An 18,381-nucleotide genomic window follows, 5' to 3' on the forward strand; every position below is an offset into this window, starting at 1 on the left:
CAATATCGCCAACTGACTCAATTTCAGAGACACTGGTTTGAAACGAGCATCTCCAACGCCCTAGTCTCTACTGCTGCCAGAATCTATTTTCTATTCGGACCAAGAACTGGCATTACCATGCAACTCTCGCGAGGGCACGGGGCTGGTGTGTCATCAGGTCTGTTGAGGGGTGCTCGTACCGATGTGCCCGTGCTGTCAGAGGCGGAAAAGGTTGAGCTGCGGCTCGCTCAGAGCTCGTTATGCTCCTGCACGTCATCAGTGTCCTGGATGAGGGTCTTGACCACATCGGCCGCCTCGCCCACCTTGCTCGCGATCTTCTCGGCAATCTTCGCCGAGGCTTCCTCAGCGGCAGCACTGATGGTGGAGCTGGGGCTGTCGGCGGCTGTCGTCTCCTTGGTCACGATCTTCTCGGGCTTGGGCACACCATCGATACCCATCAGCTCTGTCTCGAATACTGTCCAGTGCGCAAGAAAAGTAAGCAACTGGCGTTCATTGTGGGTCGATGGGGGACGTGTAAAAGGGTGTGAGAGGAACGTACTCAGAGTAGAGCCGGCAGGGATGGGACCCATGCCACGATTTCCATAGCCTAGATTAGGGGGCACAGTGAGAGTCCTGAAGCGAGGTGTAAGCTGGTTGAATCATCACGTCGCCGAGAGCAGGTGTTCTGGAAGGTGAGGCGAGGTGGCGGACGGGCGGGGCTTACCTCTTCTCTCCGATACACATGTCAAGCAAGCCTTGATCCCATCTGCAGGACAAGTGTTAAGTCAGATCAGGAACGAGGAACGAGACACAGCAATCGATTGATCAACGAACCCTTTGATCACCTGGCCGCCTCCTAGCTTGAAGCTGAAGGGTGTACCACGGTCGTAGCCTAGAAGGCGATAGCCGCATCGTCAGCATCCCTATGTTGAAGTAGCAACAGCAAACCATCCAGGACAATATAGCATGTCATAACATGGTATGGCTTGGATGGCTCGGGAGGGCGCAAACAGAAACGGGGCGTAACGCACTGGCATCGAACTTCTTGCCGTCCGTCAGGGTGCCACGGTAGTGGACGAAGATCTTGTCGCCGCTCTGGGTCTTGCGGTCACATTCGACGGGGAGGGTCACTTCGATGCCCAGGTCGGAATCGGCAGCGAGGGCTCCAATGGCGGCGGAGGCCAGGAGCGAGAGGGTCAAGAAGAGTCGGGTCATTTTGGAGTTTTGGTTGGTCGTGGTGGAGGGAGAGGTCGGTGGGAGAGAGAGCTGAGGCGGGGCGGACAGGCGGGACGGCTTTGCTGGGGTTGTTCGTTCGTCTGCAGTTGGCGTTGTCGTCGTCGTTGTCACACTCTACCTAGGTAAGGGGGGTGGTGTATTCGTAGAGTAGAGTAGAGTAGAGTAGAGTAGGTAGAGTTGTGGTGTGAGTCCACGATTAGATTGGTATTGGTATCGGTATCGTCCACGTCCAAGCAAGTGGTGGAGGAGTGGGATGGTGGATGTGGATGTGGATGTGGATGTGGATGTGGATGGGGATGTGGATGTCTCGTCCGCCTTGCTGGCCTTTTCCATGGCTTTCCTGGTTCCCCGTCCAGGATGATCAGCACTGCTAAAGCCGACCAGGGGAGCTCCCGTTCCTCTCTGACAAGACCATTGGCCAATCAAGGAGCTCGCCCTAACCACCACCACCTTACCTTACATAAGTCTCGTCAGCCCCAAACCTGTAAACCTCCTCGTTACCCCTACCTTGCTGTAGGGTACATATTAATCAATTCCTTATTGTGTATTGTTCGCAATGAGTTAGAACCCTTTCAGGTGTAAGCCCCATCATACCTGCTGCTCTAGCACCAAGTTACGGATTGACGATACTATTCCAGTTTAGTCTAAACACCTTGCAACGAACCAACCTGTACAGTACCTAGGTACTTCTGACCATGATTCTCATGCTGCTCCTCGCTTACCTACTCACCTTGGGATCCATGAGCCTGTTGGCGATGGATGGTCCCTGCGTCTGCGCAAGACAGGGCAGCCAAAGAAAAGCAGCCACCGATGTCACGGGCCTAGTGACTTGTGTAATAAGGTATGCACCAGCCACAGCTCCCGGCACATCTATTGGTGCATTTGGGTGTGCTATCAACTCGTGGCTGATAACAAGTGGTGAAGAGGGCTTTGAATACTGCCCGTACTCATTGGCGAGGCCCATGCAACGCCTCAAATACCTACCTATCCCTACGTACAGATACCTACCTTAGATACCGGGGTCATTCCTTCAAGATGCACCGCTTAACTCGAGTGACCTTTGTAGAACGGAATAGAGACAGTGCGACCTCGATGGTTGCGACTGGACCTCATCTCACTTCACTTATTGTCTGTCTCTTATAGTAGGCTGTAAGCGACCTATTGCATGCCCTCGAAACCTAAATCAACTCCATCGACCCAGCCCAGCACAAACACACACACACACACACACACACACACACACACAAGGTATCCAGCAAGGTACCCGAAGACAAAATCCAGCCAGTGAAGAGACTTCTCCTCTCCTCTCCTCTCTCACGGCCTGAACGATCTTGTTCGGCTCAGGGCCTAATTGGTCTAGTCGCCTGGATGCCTCTCCGAGTTTTCTGTCTCTTCCCCTCTTCAATTGCCACGGGATGGACGGCGGTGGCAGTGTCGTCCGGCAAGAGAACCGACTCACCGAGAAAAAAATTTTGCGTTGGGAAAGCCGTGTTGGACGGGCTACATCATCGTCATCTATTTCCTCGTCGTCATCATCGTCGTCGTCACGGGCAGCCTTGTCTACATGGTGATTAAGTGATGACTGATGGATGAGGAGCTCTTCAGGCAATGTGTGCACCTTGTAAGTAGGTAGGTAGTAGGTGGCTCCAAACCCATCCATCGATTCTTCAGTCTTCGAGAAGGTCAGTCAGGTAAAGTCAAATTACACACTCAAGGGGACGACCCCATCAAGGGAATGACTGCATGAGTCTTACTGGCGTGCCCTCATGCTACCTTGCCCTACCACCCGACTGCTACCGTACCCATTTCATGCAGAACCAGACAGCGAACTACTGCAGCCCTTTGAGGGTTGATAATGCCACTCGCTACATGGCTTTCGCGGACATGTCAAGAGCCGATCGCTGGCTGCGTGGAGAGCAATGATATGGCCTGCGGTCGTTGTCCCCTGCCCGTTCAGCCATTCAATGCCTTGTGGGCGAGATCTACGCCCCCTGCTGCTGCAGTAGCAGTTTAGACTGTGCGGTTCCATGCAGCTTGTAGCGTGGTTGGCCCCGAATGCCGCCAACACCTCTTCAGATCTTCACACTGCCTTCTGCAGCAATTGCAAATCCCAATTCCCAAGTGCTATCCACCAAAGCCCGTTGTAATTCTCTTTTGTGTTTCTGTCTTTCTTGCAATTCCCAATCAATCTTTCCGCGCCTCTTCGGCGTTTCTGGCAGCGTCCGGCCAACATTTACAACTGAAGATTGGGCATCCATTTGCCGCTGGCCTCGGTTTCCGTTGGGTCCCAATGACTCAACCAGGGGGTGGCTTGTCTCTGGCATTTGGTGCTGTCTTGACGATGGTCAAAGGGAGGGCGAGGTGAGGTGTGACCAGAAGATGCTGAGCCACAAGCCCTCTCAACAGAAAAAAGCATGTGAAGAAGGTGATGACGGGATGGTTGGAGCCTGTGCCTGTGCCTGAATTGAGGGATTGATTCATGGACAGACAAGGCAACACTGAACGCCCTCCAGCATGCTACCTATGCTACCTACCTAGCGAGCCTAGGTATGTAGGTAGCTGCTTACCTGGCCTTGGCTTTAGGAGAGACTGTAGCTTACTGTTAGGCAGAACGGAGGCAAATGCAGCCATAGCTGTCGCATTGAGGCTGGGAGGCCTTCACTTTTCAGCTGGAGGCTAAGCCCAGACACTCCGTAGAGACTGCACTGGCCTTGGGTCACAGTACTGTATAGTACAGTACCAATTCTTGTTGGAGGCCTGAATTGGTTGGCATTGGATATATCAGCATCGGTAACTGACTACCAGGCATCGTAGTCGTCAGTCCCTGGGACCAATGTCAGACAAAACACACCCCGTGGCATTACGTTCGCATTTAATCGCTCAATTGTGGCTTGAGACCACCAATTCAAACGTTCTCTCTCTCTCTCTCTCTCAATGTACCGGGGCGTAATACTCTCAAACAGCATCATCGCAATACACCGCTCCTCCCGGCGGCGGATGGTGCGCGGACAGCCCCAGTCCCAGTCGCACACCAGCAAGCGGTAGGAGGAGAGTGGAGGGCGGCAATCCGTCGATGCTGGTTGCGCTTATTACTCCCTCCCTACTAGACTAGTTATCGAGTCGGCAAGTCATCTCAGTGCAGTGAGGCGGACGACACCCATTACCCACCCACAACTTGGCATTTCCATCCAGTCCCTCTCCTCCCTCCCGGCCCGTCAGTGTTACAGTAGTGTACAGTAGACTACTACTATACTGAAGGTTATGGGATGAATTGAATGGCATTTTGCCCTGCGGATTATTATAGCTTTTCGCCACCCCTTGTGCTGTGCCCGTTTTGGTGTTCCGCCTAACCCTCGAGTGCTCGACTCCCCAGCGATCATTCCCGTTTCGTCGTTTTCCTTCTGCTGTTTGGTGCCTGATCCATCAGCACTGCAACGGCTCCCTCAACTACTCTCTGCCCAATCATCCGCCCTCGCCCTGGGATGCCTATCCATTGGCTAAACTGACTTAGACGCACTGCTTAGACTCAGCAAGAGACTCAAGCAGAGCTTGCACGCGGGCTGGCACACGCTCGTCGAAGCAACAACCATGCCCCCTGACCAGAGACAAGAGAAGCTTCTACCTTCTTTTTTGTCTCTTGACTCATTCCCCCATCCACCCGTGGCCATGGCTCTTTTTACATTTCAGGCTTTCTCGGAGATCAAAGCTTCCACACACACTCTCTCCTCGGATTGTGCCTTGCTAAGTGGCTAGTCCCAGTTGCCTTAACTTAGCTGTCCCGTTTCACTCTTCTCCCGAGTACAGTACCGTACCTCTAGCATTGCGTGTCGTCCCCAGTCGGGAGCTCTCGTCTTGCTTGGTAAGTTGGCCAACCCCGTTTGCCTAAACCTCTGGCAAGCTTGTATTAGTCCTTGGTACTATGAGGTGAGCTCCTTTCCTTGAGTATATAGCATCGACCTCACCCACCCTCTCCTTCTCTTTTCTCTTCGAAGAAGCCTTCAAAGAATAGCACACGAGTGTGATACATTTCCAAGTATCGTCATAAGCAATCCCTACTACGCTCTACTCCTCGAACCTCATCCTCCGAGTCTATCTCTACTCTCCTATCTCTCAAAATGGGTAACAAGTACGGTACCACAGTGGTCCACCAGGGCTCCTCCCAAAGAGACGAGTCCGTAGTCTCATGGGCCAGCAGATCATCTCACGGTTACAATTCTCCTGCTTCGGACTGCTCCAGTGAGGCATCCCTCGTCTTTGAGCAGACTTACCGCGATCCCGCCGCCGGTAAGGAGCACACAGTCGTCCCCGCGAGACGCTCCCTGACTAACCACTCCATGACAGAAGGCAACAGGAAGCATACCACCGAACGCTCCAGCAGAAAGAACGGCAAAGTCGTCGTCGTCAACCACCGCAAGAGCAGCAAGGAGCCGTCCGGCCCCTCTCCGAGCTATTCCGGTGGCTACTCCAACAACAAATACAAATGATGGCGCCGCCGCCAGAGACAGTCGTATCACAGCTTTGTTTACCTCGATAGAACACCATTTCCAGGCTTCAGTCGGCTTTTTCTTGTTTCTTTGTACAACAACGAACAGAACACTCCTCCTACACAACTTTGGGCGGCATGGTCTTGGGCAGATTGGTCTCGGGTCTGACCAGGATCGGATGTTCAACAACTCGACATAAAGGGACGGCATAGACATCAAAACCCAAACATTATGGGAGGCATCTTAGACCCCACATACCTCACCACACAGACTGGTTTACGAGAGCCCCACGGCGATTGTTACACTTTTCCTTGTTCAACATACTCACGCACAGTCCACCTGGACGGGGCGGACGGGTGTTGTATCATAGCATTGCGGCGGCGACAGGGTATCAGGGATTCTTTTTTTTTTTTATGGGCGGGTTGGTCTCGTGTTCCTGCAGTGGACTGCCTGGTTATTTTGCGGAGGGACACTAATTTTGGCAATCGGGGTGGAGAGGGGATCCTCCAACTCAAGGTGGCGAGCGTGGTCAAAGCAGGCGACCAAGCAAGCTTCAGCTTACATCCCGGACAATCCGGCAGTTTGTTGTTGGCCTCTCACAGTCGCAGCAGCATGGACGCAGGAAGCCGTGTTGGACTCACGAATGAGTCGCATGACCAGGGATATCATGATGAATAAGATATAAAAAAAAGTATTAAAAAAAAGACAATGATGACATGTATCCGCTTGTTTCAAGATGCTCTTTTCCTCCGCCTCGCCATGTGTGTCGTCGACCTGCATGAAACGCCGTCATTGTTCAATCAGCTTCGCCGTCGAAGGCAATGTGCCGTTTGTTGTTTGGGACGAGAGACGATTCGCTGGCTTTGCCGACATGGACAGGCTCACCTGCTGCGATGGGCCACTCGATTCGCTACTGACCTCAAGCGTGTTCATGCAAGTTGGGCAGGCGGACCCCATTCATTCATTGCCCGATCCCAATGCCACGCATCTGCCCAACCTGGTGGATCAGCTCTGGCAGCGTGCCTGCATAAGATCCCTACCTTGGCAGGCTGGTAACAAGCCTGCTAAAGAGTAGGCAACGACTGCGCACCCAATCACCCCCATCTCCTGCAATGCAATGCCACTCACTGATCGATCATCTGAGTCACTCGATCACTTAAGCGCTACCTATCGCGGGGATGACAGCCAGGAACAGGTTGAAGCCTGGCCCCCGGGGAGAAGGGCAAGGCAGACTGGTTCACACGGACTGATTGGAGTTTGGTCTGACCTAGGTGATCAGACGATACCATCAACCTGCATCACAAGCACATGATGGATTTCAGTCTGCTTGGAGAATGGACTTGCATTTAGAGCCGTAAATGGAAGAAACGAAGAGACCGTTTTTAAATGCATCTCATCCTGTCGGCTCAGTTACTTAGCGAATTACGCAAACCCATCATATATGATATTTTGGGAGAGTTGGAAGGACACTACACTAGTTTGTAGAATACATCAGAGAAAGACATGTTTCTTGAGTTTTCCCAGACACTTCAGCTCCCATTTCCCAATTGCACTACCCCGGTGTGCAGAGGCGCAGTTACCAGCACAAACAGAAAACTCCCTACGTAACGCCTTTCCCAAGGGTTTGTGTGTTTTGCTGTTTCTTTTCGTCGTAAGTAAGCAAGCCATGGCATACCATGCCATTCCATGCCATGCCGGGACTTGGCCCCTCGAAGCGAAACAGACACAGTGTAGATTCCCATACGCATAGGCGTGCACAAACATGAGCGAGACATGCCAGCCCAGCCCAACCTAGAGGACGACATAACTCTGTCCGCATTTGTTGTTGCAATGTCTTTTCAAGCGTGCCAGTTGATCTTTGTGTCGAAGAAGCCTTCTACGCACCGCCTTCACGCTTGGCATACTCCTCCTCGATGGCCTCTTGGTACTTCTCGTCCGGAGACCGGGGGTCCTCGTCGGCGCCCAGGACTCCTTTCTTGATCAGCTCGTCGGGGCTGGGGCGGTGGGCAATCTTCTCGTTGAGGGAGTCGGCGCGCATGTGTTTCTCGAGCTGTTTTGAGGCCCGTCCACGTCAGTGACTATGCAAAGAGGAGTGTCTCGAGACGGCAAGCTTGACCTACCTCCTTCTGCTGAGCCTGCAGGCCGGGAGCTGCTGTGGAAGCGGGGAGGATGTTCCCTAGCCATGACGGTCAGCATGTCATTCCTGAAGCTCTGCCGAGCCAACCTGAAAGATGGTAGGGCTCACGCTCGATGAGCTCAGCACGTTCTGGACGCTGCTGGAGGTGCTTCTCGAGGGAATTTCTGCGGGCGTTGTCCGGGCGGATGGGGGAGATGGGAGTCTCGTCAACGGGGGCGGCCTGAGGCTGGTTCTGCTGGTCGGCCATGGTGGTGGAGGTGGTGGAGGTGGTGGAGGTGGTGGTGACGAAGGCGATGGTGATGATGTCACTGCTCTAGCGATTGAGCTTGTGGTGTTTGAAGACTGGCGGTTGTTCAGAAGAACAAACAAACAGTCCTGGGGATTTCAGTGATTTGCTTGCTTGATGGTTATGGTGAGAAAGAGGAGTCAGCGAAAAGGAATCAATCAACAAGTCGGTTGAGAGACGGAATGGCGGCGGTTTTGTATGTTCCAAGGTACTATGCAGTATGTATGTAAGGTATGGATGGTCAGGGTCATCGGGTAGCTTGGGTAACAAAAACAGCTGACAGCCATCCCACCACCACCACCACCACTGAAAGTAGCTGTAGCTGCAGGTGAGCTTGCAAGCTTCGGCTGGTTGGTGGAGTGACGCAGCCAGGTGGCCTGCAGGGTGCAGCTTCCAGCTTGTCAGCTAACGTTACCCCGCATCGATATTGGCTGGGCTGGCAGGGGCCTGGCTGGCCCCCGCTACCTACCCGTCCACACACACGCACTCTCGCACTCATCCTGGAATGGATTCGCTGTTCCTGTGCTTCCCAAGCAACAGAAACATGGTGAGACATCGAGATCTTGCTTTATCAGAACAGGGAAATTCACCTGTGTGTAAGTATATATAGTAGTGTAATTACCGTATCTACGCGGTATCTACATTTATAGCTACATCTTATACTCACTTTATGCAAGGTCCCAGGAACAAACCACCACATCACATCACACCACATCATATCGTAGCCCACGAGGGCCTCTTCGGCAAGGAGATCGCTCCACTTGGAGCTGTTCACGCTCCCTTTGGGTCCATAACTAGCTGCTATGGTACACGTCATTTCTCTCTAAAATGCACTGGCTGTCTCTCAATCCTTAGGAGGTTCAGACCCAATTGGTTCCCACCATGACGAAAGACACAGGTGTAACAAAGATGTAAAGATAACCTTAGTCATGTTGGGTGCTATCAGGATTATTTGGGCTGAGTTCTCAAGCAGCAGTGTACGGGTCAACAAGCAAGGTACATGTACATCCTCTTCCGCTCAAATGCATCCATGCAACATGGGACTCGAATGCGCCCAGATGAACTTGCTGTCAAGCAAACAACGAAACATTGTCAGAACTCCCCCGTATCAAGAGCCCGTCCTCGTCAGGACCATTCAAGCCTGTTCCAGAGACATCAAACCCAGCCCGACAGCCGACCATATCGATCCTACACCGGCAATTGCTCCTCTGCTATAGCATTAGCTCACGTCGTTCAACAACGTCAACAGGATGATAGAACAAGTCCAAGAGAAGAACAGAGACAGCCCCAGAACTCACGCTGCAAAGCCCCTCCGGTTGAAGATGGCAATCGAGTCGGCCACGCAGAGGATCGAGCCGGCCAGGATCACCACGCCCAGCTCCCAGTCCTTGCCGTAGTACCAGAACGTGAGCATGGCCGCCGACAGGCTGAAGTCGCGAGCCCCCATCAGCGGCACCATCACCGACACCGCGTCGTCCACCTCGGCCTTGGCCCGCGGCTGGATCCCAAAGAACTCCCGCGCCGCCTGGGCCGGCAGCAGCGTCTCCACGATCCCGAACCCCGTGTAAGCCACGCCCACCGTCAGCCCCAGCGCCCGCCACGTCGCCGGTGAAAACAGAGCCATTGTCGCCTGGTTTAGCTGGTAAGACTGTAGGATGCGTGAGGGCTGTTATGGTCCAAGAACCCAACGTTGCAATTTCCAGAATTGAGGGGTAGTTACGGCGTGCAGGTTAGAGTTTGTTGTTGTTCAATGCAGAGAAGAGGAGACGGCCAGTCTACGTATAACATACTGATCAACTGTAGACTATCTTTCTTGTCTATACTATCTACTCACAAGGGCAATGCGCCCGCGGTAAGCGCTAGGTCAACATCCACTTGCCGACCGAAACGGTACCTTCACCGCCAGTGGACCACCTAACGGTAATCGGTTGTCAGTGCATCCAGAACTGTCCAAGCCAGTGAACCCAAGCAAACGTGGGGGGTTGTCTCGCTGTGGTCCCCTGGTCTTGATTGCCGTTTTTATGGACGTAGATCGGTAGACTCGCGCATGTTATACGAGCTGCCGCCAAGTAAGCATTCAACGAAGGTAGAGAGTTACTGCACCTGGATGCTGAGGGACGCGTGTGGTTACCATTGGTTTCTAATATGATGACAGTGTTAGCAATTAATCACAGAGTGTTGCAAGTATCTCACGCTGGTCTTCAGGACTTACAGTAGCTTGGATTTACAACCGCCGTCTTAACCATTTAACACCACTATTTCACCACAACAATTAGGGAATTAACTCAGGTATAGCCAAGCCCCGTGGCCATATATCCTCATATATGTATCCAAGTCCTGGTCCTCGGGCTAGATCACGGACTTGAACTGGCATAGCTTCTTAAGAGCTCATGATTAGTTGCAGACTATTGAACTACCCTTTGTTTAGGCAACGTTTTCTTAACCATTTTTAATGCTGCAACTCTACGCCAAGAGCGGACTCAGACCGAAAGACAAAAGACAACAGGAAAGAACATTTCCAGTCCCATGATCTTTGTTCAGTTTTATTTCAATTGTTATCAATCGAAGCGATAGTAGAAAGGAGCATTTGCCCGACTTCTCCCGGAAAGGCCTGCAGACGGTTGAAGACGGCGGGTGAGTACTTGAGCCTTCCCGCAACTGGCCCTCGCTAAAATTGTCCACTGCTTGACAATTGGGCACCTCGGATTCGTCCTTTGAAGCAGGAATCCTGGATATCTCTTCAAACGCATCATCTAGCCAGATGCACGAGTACGGGCTGACATTGCTGCCTCTTCAGCCGGGCGACCTGAAACGGAATCTTGATCGTCTTGTGACCATTGTCGGCCGGGAAATGACGGTCGCAGGACCTGAGATAACACTCCCCGGCCGCTTCGCCTGAATGTCCTTCTTCATCCGGTAACGGTCAAGCTGGGTGCGACGTAAGCCCCCGATCCGTCCCGGATGGTGTAACGGCCGCTCCTCTTGACCTCATCAACATGCAGTGCCTGAGTCTCGTATAATACATCGTGGGAGGCTTTGCGAGGAGAGCATGTTGTGGGAGAGGATCTGTATCGGCCTTGCGCCACCTCTCCACTCTAAACAAACCTCCCTTTTCCAATTGTGTTGCTTTCGGCGAGTCCACTTATGATAAGGTGCCCTGACGACGATAGCTTCGGTCCTGTGCTAGGCCCTGGCTCAACGTGCGAAGCATTTGACTTTACTCTTCTCTTTGAAGAAGCATTCCTCTCTATCGTGCCCTGCGTCTCGTTTTCAATCATCGCTCTATTCCATCTCTCCCGTATTTGCAAGACAGAAATACATGTGCAATGGCGTCTCGGAGTGACGCTCAAGCTAGTAAGACTGATAAACCAGAAACTGGATTGTATCAATCCGTAGCGTTAAGTTAATCGACGCCTTAGATTATTTTCGCCGTCGTGAACGTGCTACAGATATGTCTTGTAGCATTGTGGGCGGCTGATTCTTCTCAACGAACGCGTCTTAGCATCGCATCTGCTGTATTGGCGCTCGTATCAACTATAATATTCGCCGTGTTGTCTTATAGAGAGCATGCTTGCTCTTCAGGCCCATGCAAGATCATCCAAGCGTTCCTGCTCTTAACTACTTTACTAGACCTAGCCCGTGTACGGACGCAATGGCTACTGCCAGACAACATGGCTATTGCCACGATCCTTAGTATCACCTTTGGGTCACGGATTCTGTGGCTCATACTCGAATCAGTCCCGAAGCACAAATATGGTGTGCTCGTGGGCAGTGACGAAGAGGTCTCACCTGAAGAGCTGAATGGAATCATCAGCCGAAGTCTCTTCTGGTGGATCAATCCACTTTTGATTTTGGGATACAACAAGGACTTGTCGATGGATGATCTTTATCCAGTCGATGATGCGCTGTCTGGACCGACAACATTCGAAAGGATGCACAAGGCCTGGTCAACTTGTAAGGAGATAATTCCCTATGACAAACAAACCCTAAAACTAAGGCGTCTGCAGGTAACAAAGATCGAAAGCACGCTCTAGCCATTGCAGTGACAAGAGCATTTCGTCGCGAGTTGATCCTTATTATGATACCTCGCCTAGCTGTGGTAGGATTCAGTATAGCGCAACCCTTTCTCGTCGAGGCAACAATCAGCTATATCACAAACCACTCGGCTATGCCAGTTAGCCATGGTTATGGGTTGATTGGCGCATATGCGCTCACCTATATTGGCTTTGCGGTAAGTGGATACTGGCCAGGAAACAAGCTTGTATAGCAGCCTCTAACCTGTGCAAAGATCTCAAGTGTTTGGAATATGCACATTATGTTCAGACTCATTACCATGATCCGTGGAGCTCTCATCTCCCTGATCTACCAAGGCATGCTGTCGACACGGGCTGAGAGTGGGAACGCTTCGTCAGGGGTAGGTCTGATGAGCAATGATGTAGACCGTATCACGATTGTCACAGTATGGATCGTCAACATCGTCCCTTGCATCCTACAAGTAGCCATCGCGTTGTGGATTCTTGGGGTTCAACTTGGAGCTGTATGCATTGCTCCTATTATTCTGGCTATTAGTAAGTTTCATGCCAGGCTTCCAAGTACCAACACAGTCGTTTGCTAATGAGTCAGTCTGCGGTCTCATTTCAATGCAGGTCGGCAAGCTCGTTCCGCCACGACAAAGAGCTTGGATGCAGGCTATACAAAAACGCGTTGGCATCACTACGGAGGTCATCAGCTCCATCAAGGGGGTCAAAATGACGGGCCTAACAGAGAAAGTCTCTGATCAAATCCAAGACCTTCGGAACTTTGAGCTCGATGAATCGAAAAGGTTCCGTAAAATGCAGATTTCCAATATCCTTATAGGTAGGTAAATGTCAGGGGCGCTGAGAGATCCTACTGACAACCGGTCAAGGCCAGTTGCCATCAATTATGACACCAGCTGTAACGTTCGCAGCATTTGCCATAGCCCAGCAAGTCTCCGGCGGAGAGCAATTTGGTGTAGCAAAGGCATTCACGTCTTTGAGTCTGCTGGCCATTCTCATTGATCCAGTCGCCCAACTTGTCATGGTTGCTACTCAACTCTACTCTGCTCTCAGTTGTGCGGATCGTATTGAAGAATTTCTTGTACAAGAAAAGCGAGATGATTTCAGAAATCTCAACGAGCAAAGGCAACAAACCTCTACATCTAGCATATCAGAACTTGTTGCTGAAGATGCCGCAACCCAAAAATCGGAAGACGATCCAGCAATGGACGGGTTGCCCCTGATCCATATTCGTGCTGCCAATTTCGGATGGACAAGCGATAGCTCGATACTTCAGGACATAAGCATTGATGTTTTCCCCTCTACCCTGACTATGATAGTTGGTCTTGTCGGTACAGGAAAATCAACTTTATTGAACGCACTCCTCGGCGAGACTTATATCTCAGGAGGTTCAGTCGATGTCCAAGCACCAGGGGGGATCGCGTATTGCGGACAGGACCCTTGGGTCCTCAATAAATCTATCAGGGACAATATCATCTGCATTGAAAGCTTTGATCAGGCTTTCTACGACGAGGTCGTAAGGGCTTGCCAATTGACAGAGGATTTTGATGCTCTTCAAGATGGCGATCAAACGGAGGTGGGCAGCCAAGGGGGCTCGCTAAGTGGTGGTCAGAAGCAGCGTATCGTGAGTATCACCGACCAAAATTGCGGGAAGTTGCTAATCGACTGACTATAGGCTTTGGCGCGAGCTGCATATGCCCGTAGACAAATCACTATTTTAGATGACTCCTTGAAAGGCTTAGACTCTAAGACATCTTTGAGGTGTTTTCAGGCATTGCTTGGCTCGCAAGGACTTCTACGCGGTAACCACCGTGCTGTGATACTTGCAACGCATGCCGGCAAGTCTACAATCTTTTAGCATTCATCCCGCCTGCTAACAACACCATAGTTCAACTCCTGTCACATGCTGACCAGATTATCGTTCTTGGCCAAGGAGGCCGTATCACCGAGCAGGGCACCTTTCATGATCTTCAGACATCAAGTGACTATATCAGCAGTCTACGTGTTCGTCAGATCAGCCAGAAGGCAGATACCGATCGTACTGGAGAAAACAAGCAAAACTCACAATCAAATCTAAAGTCTGGAGGGGGTCTACCAACAACAGCCGCTGCCTTGACTAACAATCGAGGTCATGCTAACAAGAACACTATTCTGTTCTATCTCAAGTCTATGGGCAACATCTCATTTCTGATATTCTTGTCACTGGTCGTACTGCAAATGGGATTCCGAACCCTCCAGCGTAAGCTGACCATGTGCATTTCACGTTTTGGACTTGCGACGACTGACAACTTTGAACCCAGCGCTTTGGTTGAAGTTCTGGGTTTCCGCCAATACCAAAAACCCCAATGAAAGCATAGGGATGTGGATTGGTGTTTACATATTATTTGGTGCTTTAACTCTGATATTCTTGGGATTCGAAGTCTGGTATGATCTACACTCACATCCTAGCCCATGCTTGACTAACAGTTCAGGTTTTACCTTGTGATCGTGGTGCCGTATTCGGCTAAAGCGTTGCACTTTGGTCTTCTCAAGGCTGCTATGAAGTAATCAGTCTCAATGTAGCCGAGTAGAACGCCTACTAACCTTTCCAGAGCGCCATTATCGTTCTTTGTCAAGACGGACACCGGTGAGATAGTCAATAGGTAAGAAACCGTGGTGGTTTTGATCGAGCATCCGCTGATATTTTTCAGATTCAGTCAGGATCTTACACTGGTAGACCTTCCTCTGCCCATTGCTTTTATGCTGGCTCTCGAATGTACGCGTTATAAACTCCTATAGAGAGACATTGACTAACCTGTGCAAAGACCTCACCTCTACCATATCTCAGCTTGTCCTTACGTCCATTGCATCAGGTTATCTTGCTATCTCCATACCACTTTTGGCAGTAGTCCTATTCTTTCTGCAGCGGATATATCTTCGGACCAGCAGGCAGATGCGTCTTCTGGAGCTTGAAGCCAAATCTCCTGTATTTAGTCACTTCATCTCCTCCTTCACAGGATTGACGACTATCAGAGCTTTTGACTGGGCACGAGAATTCCACAAGGAGAATCTGAGGAGACTCACCATAGCCCAGAAACCATACTATCTGCTCTATTGCCTCCAACGATGGCTTACTCTCGTGCTGGACCTGATAATCGCCGGACTTGCTGTTCTGCTGGTTGGCCTTGCTGTTGCCCTCAGGGATACGATTGATGCTGGTCTCCTGGGTGTGGCTTTGACGGGTGTGATTGGCTTCGGCCAGACCCTGAGCCTACTGATCACGCAATGGACACAGCTTGAGACCAGTTTGGGTGCTGTTGCGCGTATACGGGAGTTTGAGCGGGACACGCCCCAGGAATCCGACGGACCAGATACTCCTCCTGACAACTGGCTCGGGCGTGGGGCAATCTCAATGGAGGGTGTGTCTGCTGCCTATGGTGAGCGGACAGTGCTGAAAGACATCACGCTCGACATCAGACCGGGAGAGAAAGTGGCAGTCGTTGGCCGCACTGGAAGCGGGAAATCGACCCTCTTAGCCCTCTTACTTCGCCTGCAGCCTCCAACGGCTGGCAAAATCTTGATCGACGGTATTGATACTGGCAGCATGCCACTGAATTCGCTTCGGAGTTCTCTTGTTACACTCCCTCAAGAACCGCTATTCCTGGCGGGGAATGTGCGGCAGAACTTGGACCCTTTCGGCGAAGCGGACAACCAAGGTCTTCTAGAAGTGCTGAAGAAGGTTGGCATTGCGGGTCTGATCGAGGACAAGGGAGGGTTAGACGCAGACCTCAATGTGGACTGGCTGAGCGCCGGGCAGAAGCAGCTGTTCTGTCTGGCCCGAGCGTGGTTGAGGAAAAGTAAAGTGCTTCTGTTGGATGAGGCAACTAGCAGGTGAGTTATGGGCGCCTCAAAGTCGCGTTGTGAGCAGAGGACTAATCTTGACATCTGCTAAACAGTCTTGATTACGAGACTGAGAAAATGGTCATAGGTTTCATCCAGCATGAGTTCAGCGGTTGGACAACAGTCATGGTTGCCCACAGATTGCGAACAATCATCGACTTCGACAAGGTCGTTGTTTTAGACGAGGGCCGGGTCAGTGAGCTTGATCAGCCTCGCAGGCTGTTAGAACGAGACAGCCTTTTCAAGACACTTTGGAACCTACAAGAAGATTAAGGAGTCTTCAATTTTGTTAGAGATGGATAGACAGGATCCTGTTTCGTGCAGCGTTGAGACGTGGAAGATGCATTTAAGCCAGAGCCGATTTAGAATATTTTCATATCTCAACCGATCGGAGAAATGGTTTCCGAGGAACTATTTACAACCACTTGACAGATGCACTTGATAATTCCATGCCTCGCATATGCTACTATGGACTCATTTGAACAGCGAGGGGAGGTGTGTGTATAAGGATGCCAGAAACGCAGGGAGAACCCAGGGGCCGGAGAGACGACGAAAGACATTCGTTCGTACATGTACAACAGAAGTCGCAGTAATGAGGGTATCCCAATCAACGCCATTTGCCGCTGCTAATCTTACGAACATTACTCACGCCTCGACTGAGCGGATCAAAGAATCCGATGGGCGAACACGCTGTGCCCATTCGCTGTTAGAGAACATTAGTACCTATTCCAGGCTTGAGGGGGACTGTGTTCCTTACGTCCAGCTGCCATCATAAACCCTCCTCAAGTCAGCCGAGCCGTAACCCGCCTCCGTCAATGCCGTCTCCAGTACTACCGCCGTCACGCCAGTTCCGCAGCTTGAGATGATGGGTTTCTGCGGGTCAACCCCCTTGTCCTGGAAAATCTTCTTCAGCTGGTCGGCGGGCAAGAATGCCTTAGTTGTCGGGTCGAGAACGGCGTCGAAGGGAATGTTGATGGAGCCAGGCATGTGACCGGAGGAGAGGCCCGGCCTGGGCTCGGGAGCTTTGCCGGTCCAGCGGCCATTCGACCTCGCATCTAGGATCTGAACGCCCTCCGCGCCCTCCTTGTTGAAGTCCATTGCAACTTCTTTGACATCCTCGAAGGAAGCGACTTTACTCGCGTCCAGTTCCGGGATGGGATAGGTATTGCACTCGACATTGTATAGCTCGCCGCTCTCCGTGGGTAGACCCTCCTCGACCCATAGGCGGAAGTTGTTCAGGACGTGCACCTTGGGGTGACCAAACACCTGGAGAGTCCAGCCCACTCTGGGAGCGCTGAAGATGCCGAGCTCCTTTGTGTCGTAGACAACCACGGTATCCTCGCGGCGGATACCCAGCTCGCTCATGGCGGCGGCGAAGTCCTTGGGGCCGGGCAGCATGTGCGGGTAGGGGCTGCGCTTGTCGATGACCTTGTCGAGGTCGAAGAAGCGGGCCTTGGGAATGCGCTTCTCACGGTAGACCTGGATGCCGGTGCGTTTCTCGGGGTCGTTGGGGAGGAACCATGCGGCGCACAGTGGTATGATACGCGGGTCGGTGCTGATGGAGGAGGGCGGGTTTTTCTTGAGTGCCTCGTGCAGCTCTTTCGGGGTGACGAGGTAGGAGGAGAGGTTGCGACGGGACATTGGCGATGTGGGCGCGGCAGAGGAGGACTTGGGCGAGAAGAGCTTGGAGAGGGTCGCTCTTGGCAGTGCGACTCCGACTCTCGAGGAGCCGAACATGATGAGGGTCGCCATTGTGGAAGAAGCTCTCTAGAGCTGTGGGATGACCTCGATCGGGAGTGATCCGACAGTAATTGATCGGTATCCTTCACCACGGGGGCCGTGGCACAACGAGAAATGGGTTGAGTCTGAGTTATTGCGAGGTTAGGAAGTCAAGATAAGATTCCCAGGATGGCTCGGAAGACAACGAGAGTCCGTCCCCACTTCGGTCGGGGCGGGCTGGCTGGCCCCGGCTCGCTTTCTCACTGCACTCGGCGCTGCGCTGCTCGAGTGGGATGCACGAGTAGGGTAGCAGGAAGAAAGAGAGGAAGAAGGAAAAGTCGTAAGTTTGCGTGCTTTCGCGAGAGTGGAGGTGCTGGATCCAGATTGCGATTGTGCAAGTCCACCTAGTTGCGTACCTAGTCTCCTCACCTGCGGCGCCGGGGAATTGTCCGCTGACAACCCCAATCCTCAGAGTCAAACTCTACAAATTGGAGCTTTCCCTGGCGTACCTTATCCCTAGTAGAAGTAGCTTGTGGGCACGGGCACGGGCACGGGCACGGGCACGGGCACTATCATGCAGGAGGTACCTAGATAAGGTAGACAAAGAGGCAAGCTGCTGCCGTG

At 52.0% G+C, this 18,381-nt stretch overlaps 5 protein-coding genes across 5 annotated transcripts; 1 reads left to right on the forward strand and 4 right to left on the reverse strand.

Annotated features, from left to right (window-relative positions):
* Positions 1-227: 227 nt before the first annotated feature.
* On the reverse strand, positions 228-1,194 carry UCRPA7_2103 (putative peptidylprolyl isomerase protein; the record flags this gene model as incomplete). The annotated part of the gene is made up of 5 exons (XM_007914678.1): positions 228-454; positions 539-612; positions 704-745; positions 814-871; positions 1,011-1,194. The coding sequence occupies 5 exons, from the start codon at positions 1,192-1,194 to the stop codon at positions 228-230; spliced, it is 585 nt and encodes a 194-aa protein (XP_007912869.1).
* A 6,381-nt stretch (positions 1,195-7,575) lies between these two features.
* Positions 7,576-8,083, reverse strand: UCRPA7_2104 (putative rpel repeat protein; the record flags this gene model as incomplete). The annotated part of the gene is made up of 3 exons (XM_007914679.1): positions 7,576-7,749; positions 7,820-7,875; positions 7,924-8,083. The coding sequence occupies 3 exons, from the start codon at positions 8,081-8,083 to the stop codon at positions 7,576-7,578; spliced, it is 390 nt and encodes a 129-aa protein (XP_007912870.1).
* A 1,333-nt stretch (positions 8,084-9,416) lies between these two features.
* On the reverse strand, positions 9,417-9,746 carry UCRPA7_2105 (hypothetical protein; the record flags this gene model as incomplete). The annotated part of the gene is made up of 1 exon (XM_007914680.1): positions 9,417-9,746. The coding sequence occupies one exon, from the start codon at positions 9,744-9,746 to the stop codon at positions 9,417-9,419; it is 330 nt and encodes a 109-aa protein (XP_007912871.1).
* Positions 9,747-14,898: 5,152 nt separating this feature from the next.
* Positions 14,899-16,311, forward strand: UCRPA7_2106 (putative abc multidrug transporter protein; the record flags this gene model as incomplete). Its single annotated transcript, XM_007914681.1, has 3 exons — positions 14,899-14,914; positions 14,964-16,029; positions 16,095-16,311. The coding sequence occupies 3 exons, from the start codon at positions 14,899-14,901 to the stop codon at positions 16,309-16,311; spliced, it is 1,299 nt and encodes a 432-aa protein (XP_007912872.1).
* Positions 16,312-16,683: 372 nt separating this feature from the next.
* Positions 16,684-17,679, reverse strand: UCRPA7_2107 (putative thiosulfate sulfurtransferase protein; the record flags this gene model as incomplete). The annotated part of the gene is made up of 2 exons (XM_007914682.1): positions 16,684-16,741; positions 16,796-17,679. The coding sequence occupies 2 exons, from the start codon at positions 17,677-17,679 to the stop codon at positions 16,684-16,686; spliced, it is 942 nt and encodes a 313-aa protein (XP_007912873.1).
* Positions 17,680-18,381: the final 702 nt, after the last annotated feature.

The sequence above is a fragment of the Phaeoacremonium minimum genome (assembly GCF_000392275.1).
Source record: "Phaeoacremonium minimum UCRPA7 unplaced genomic scaffold PA7_03_scaffold_149, whole genome shotgun sequence".
In the NCBI taxonomy this organism is placed as follows: domain Eukaryota; kingdom Fungi; phylum Ascomycota; class Sordariomycetes; order Togniniales; family Togniniaceae; genus Phaeoacremonium; species Phaeoacremonium minimum.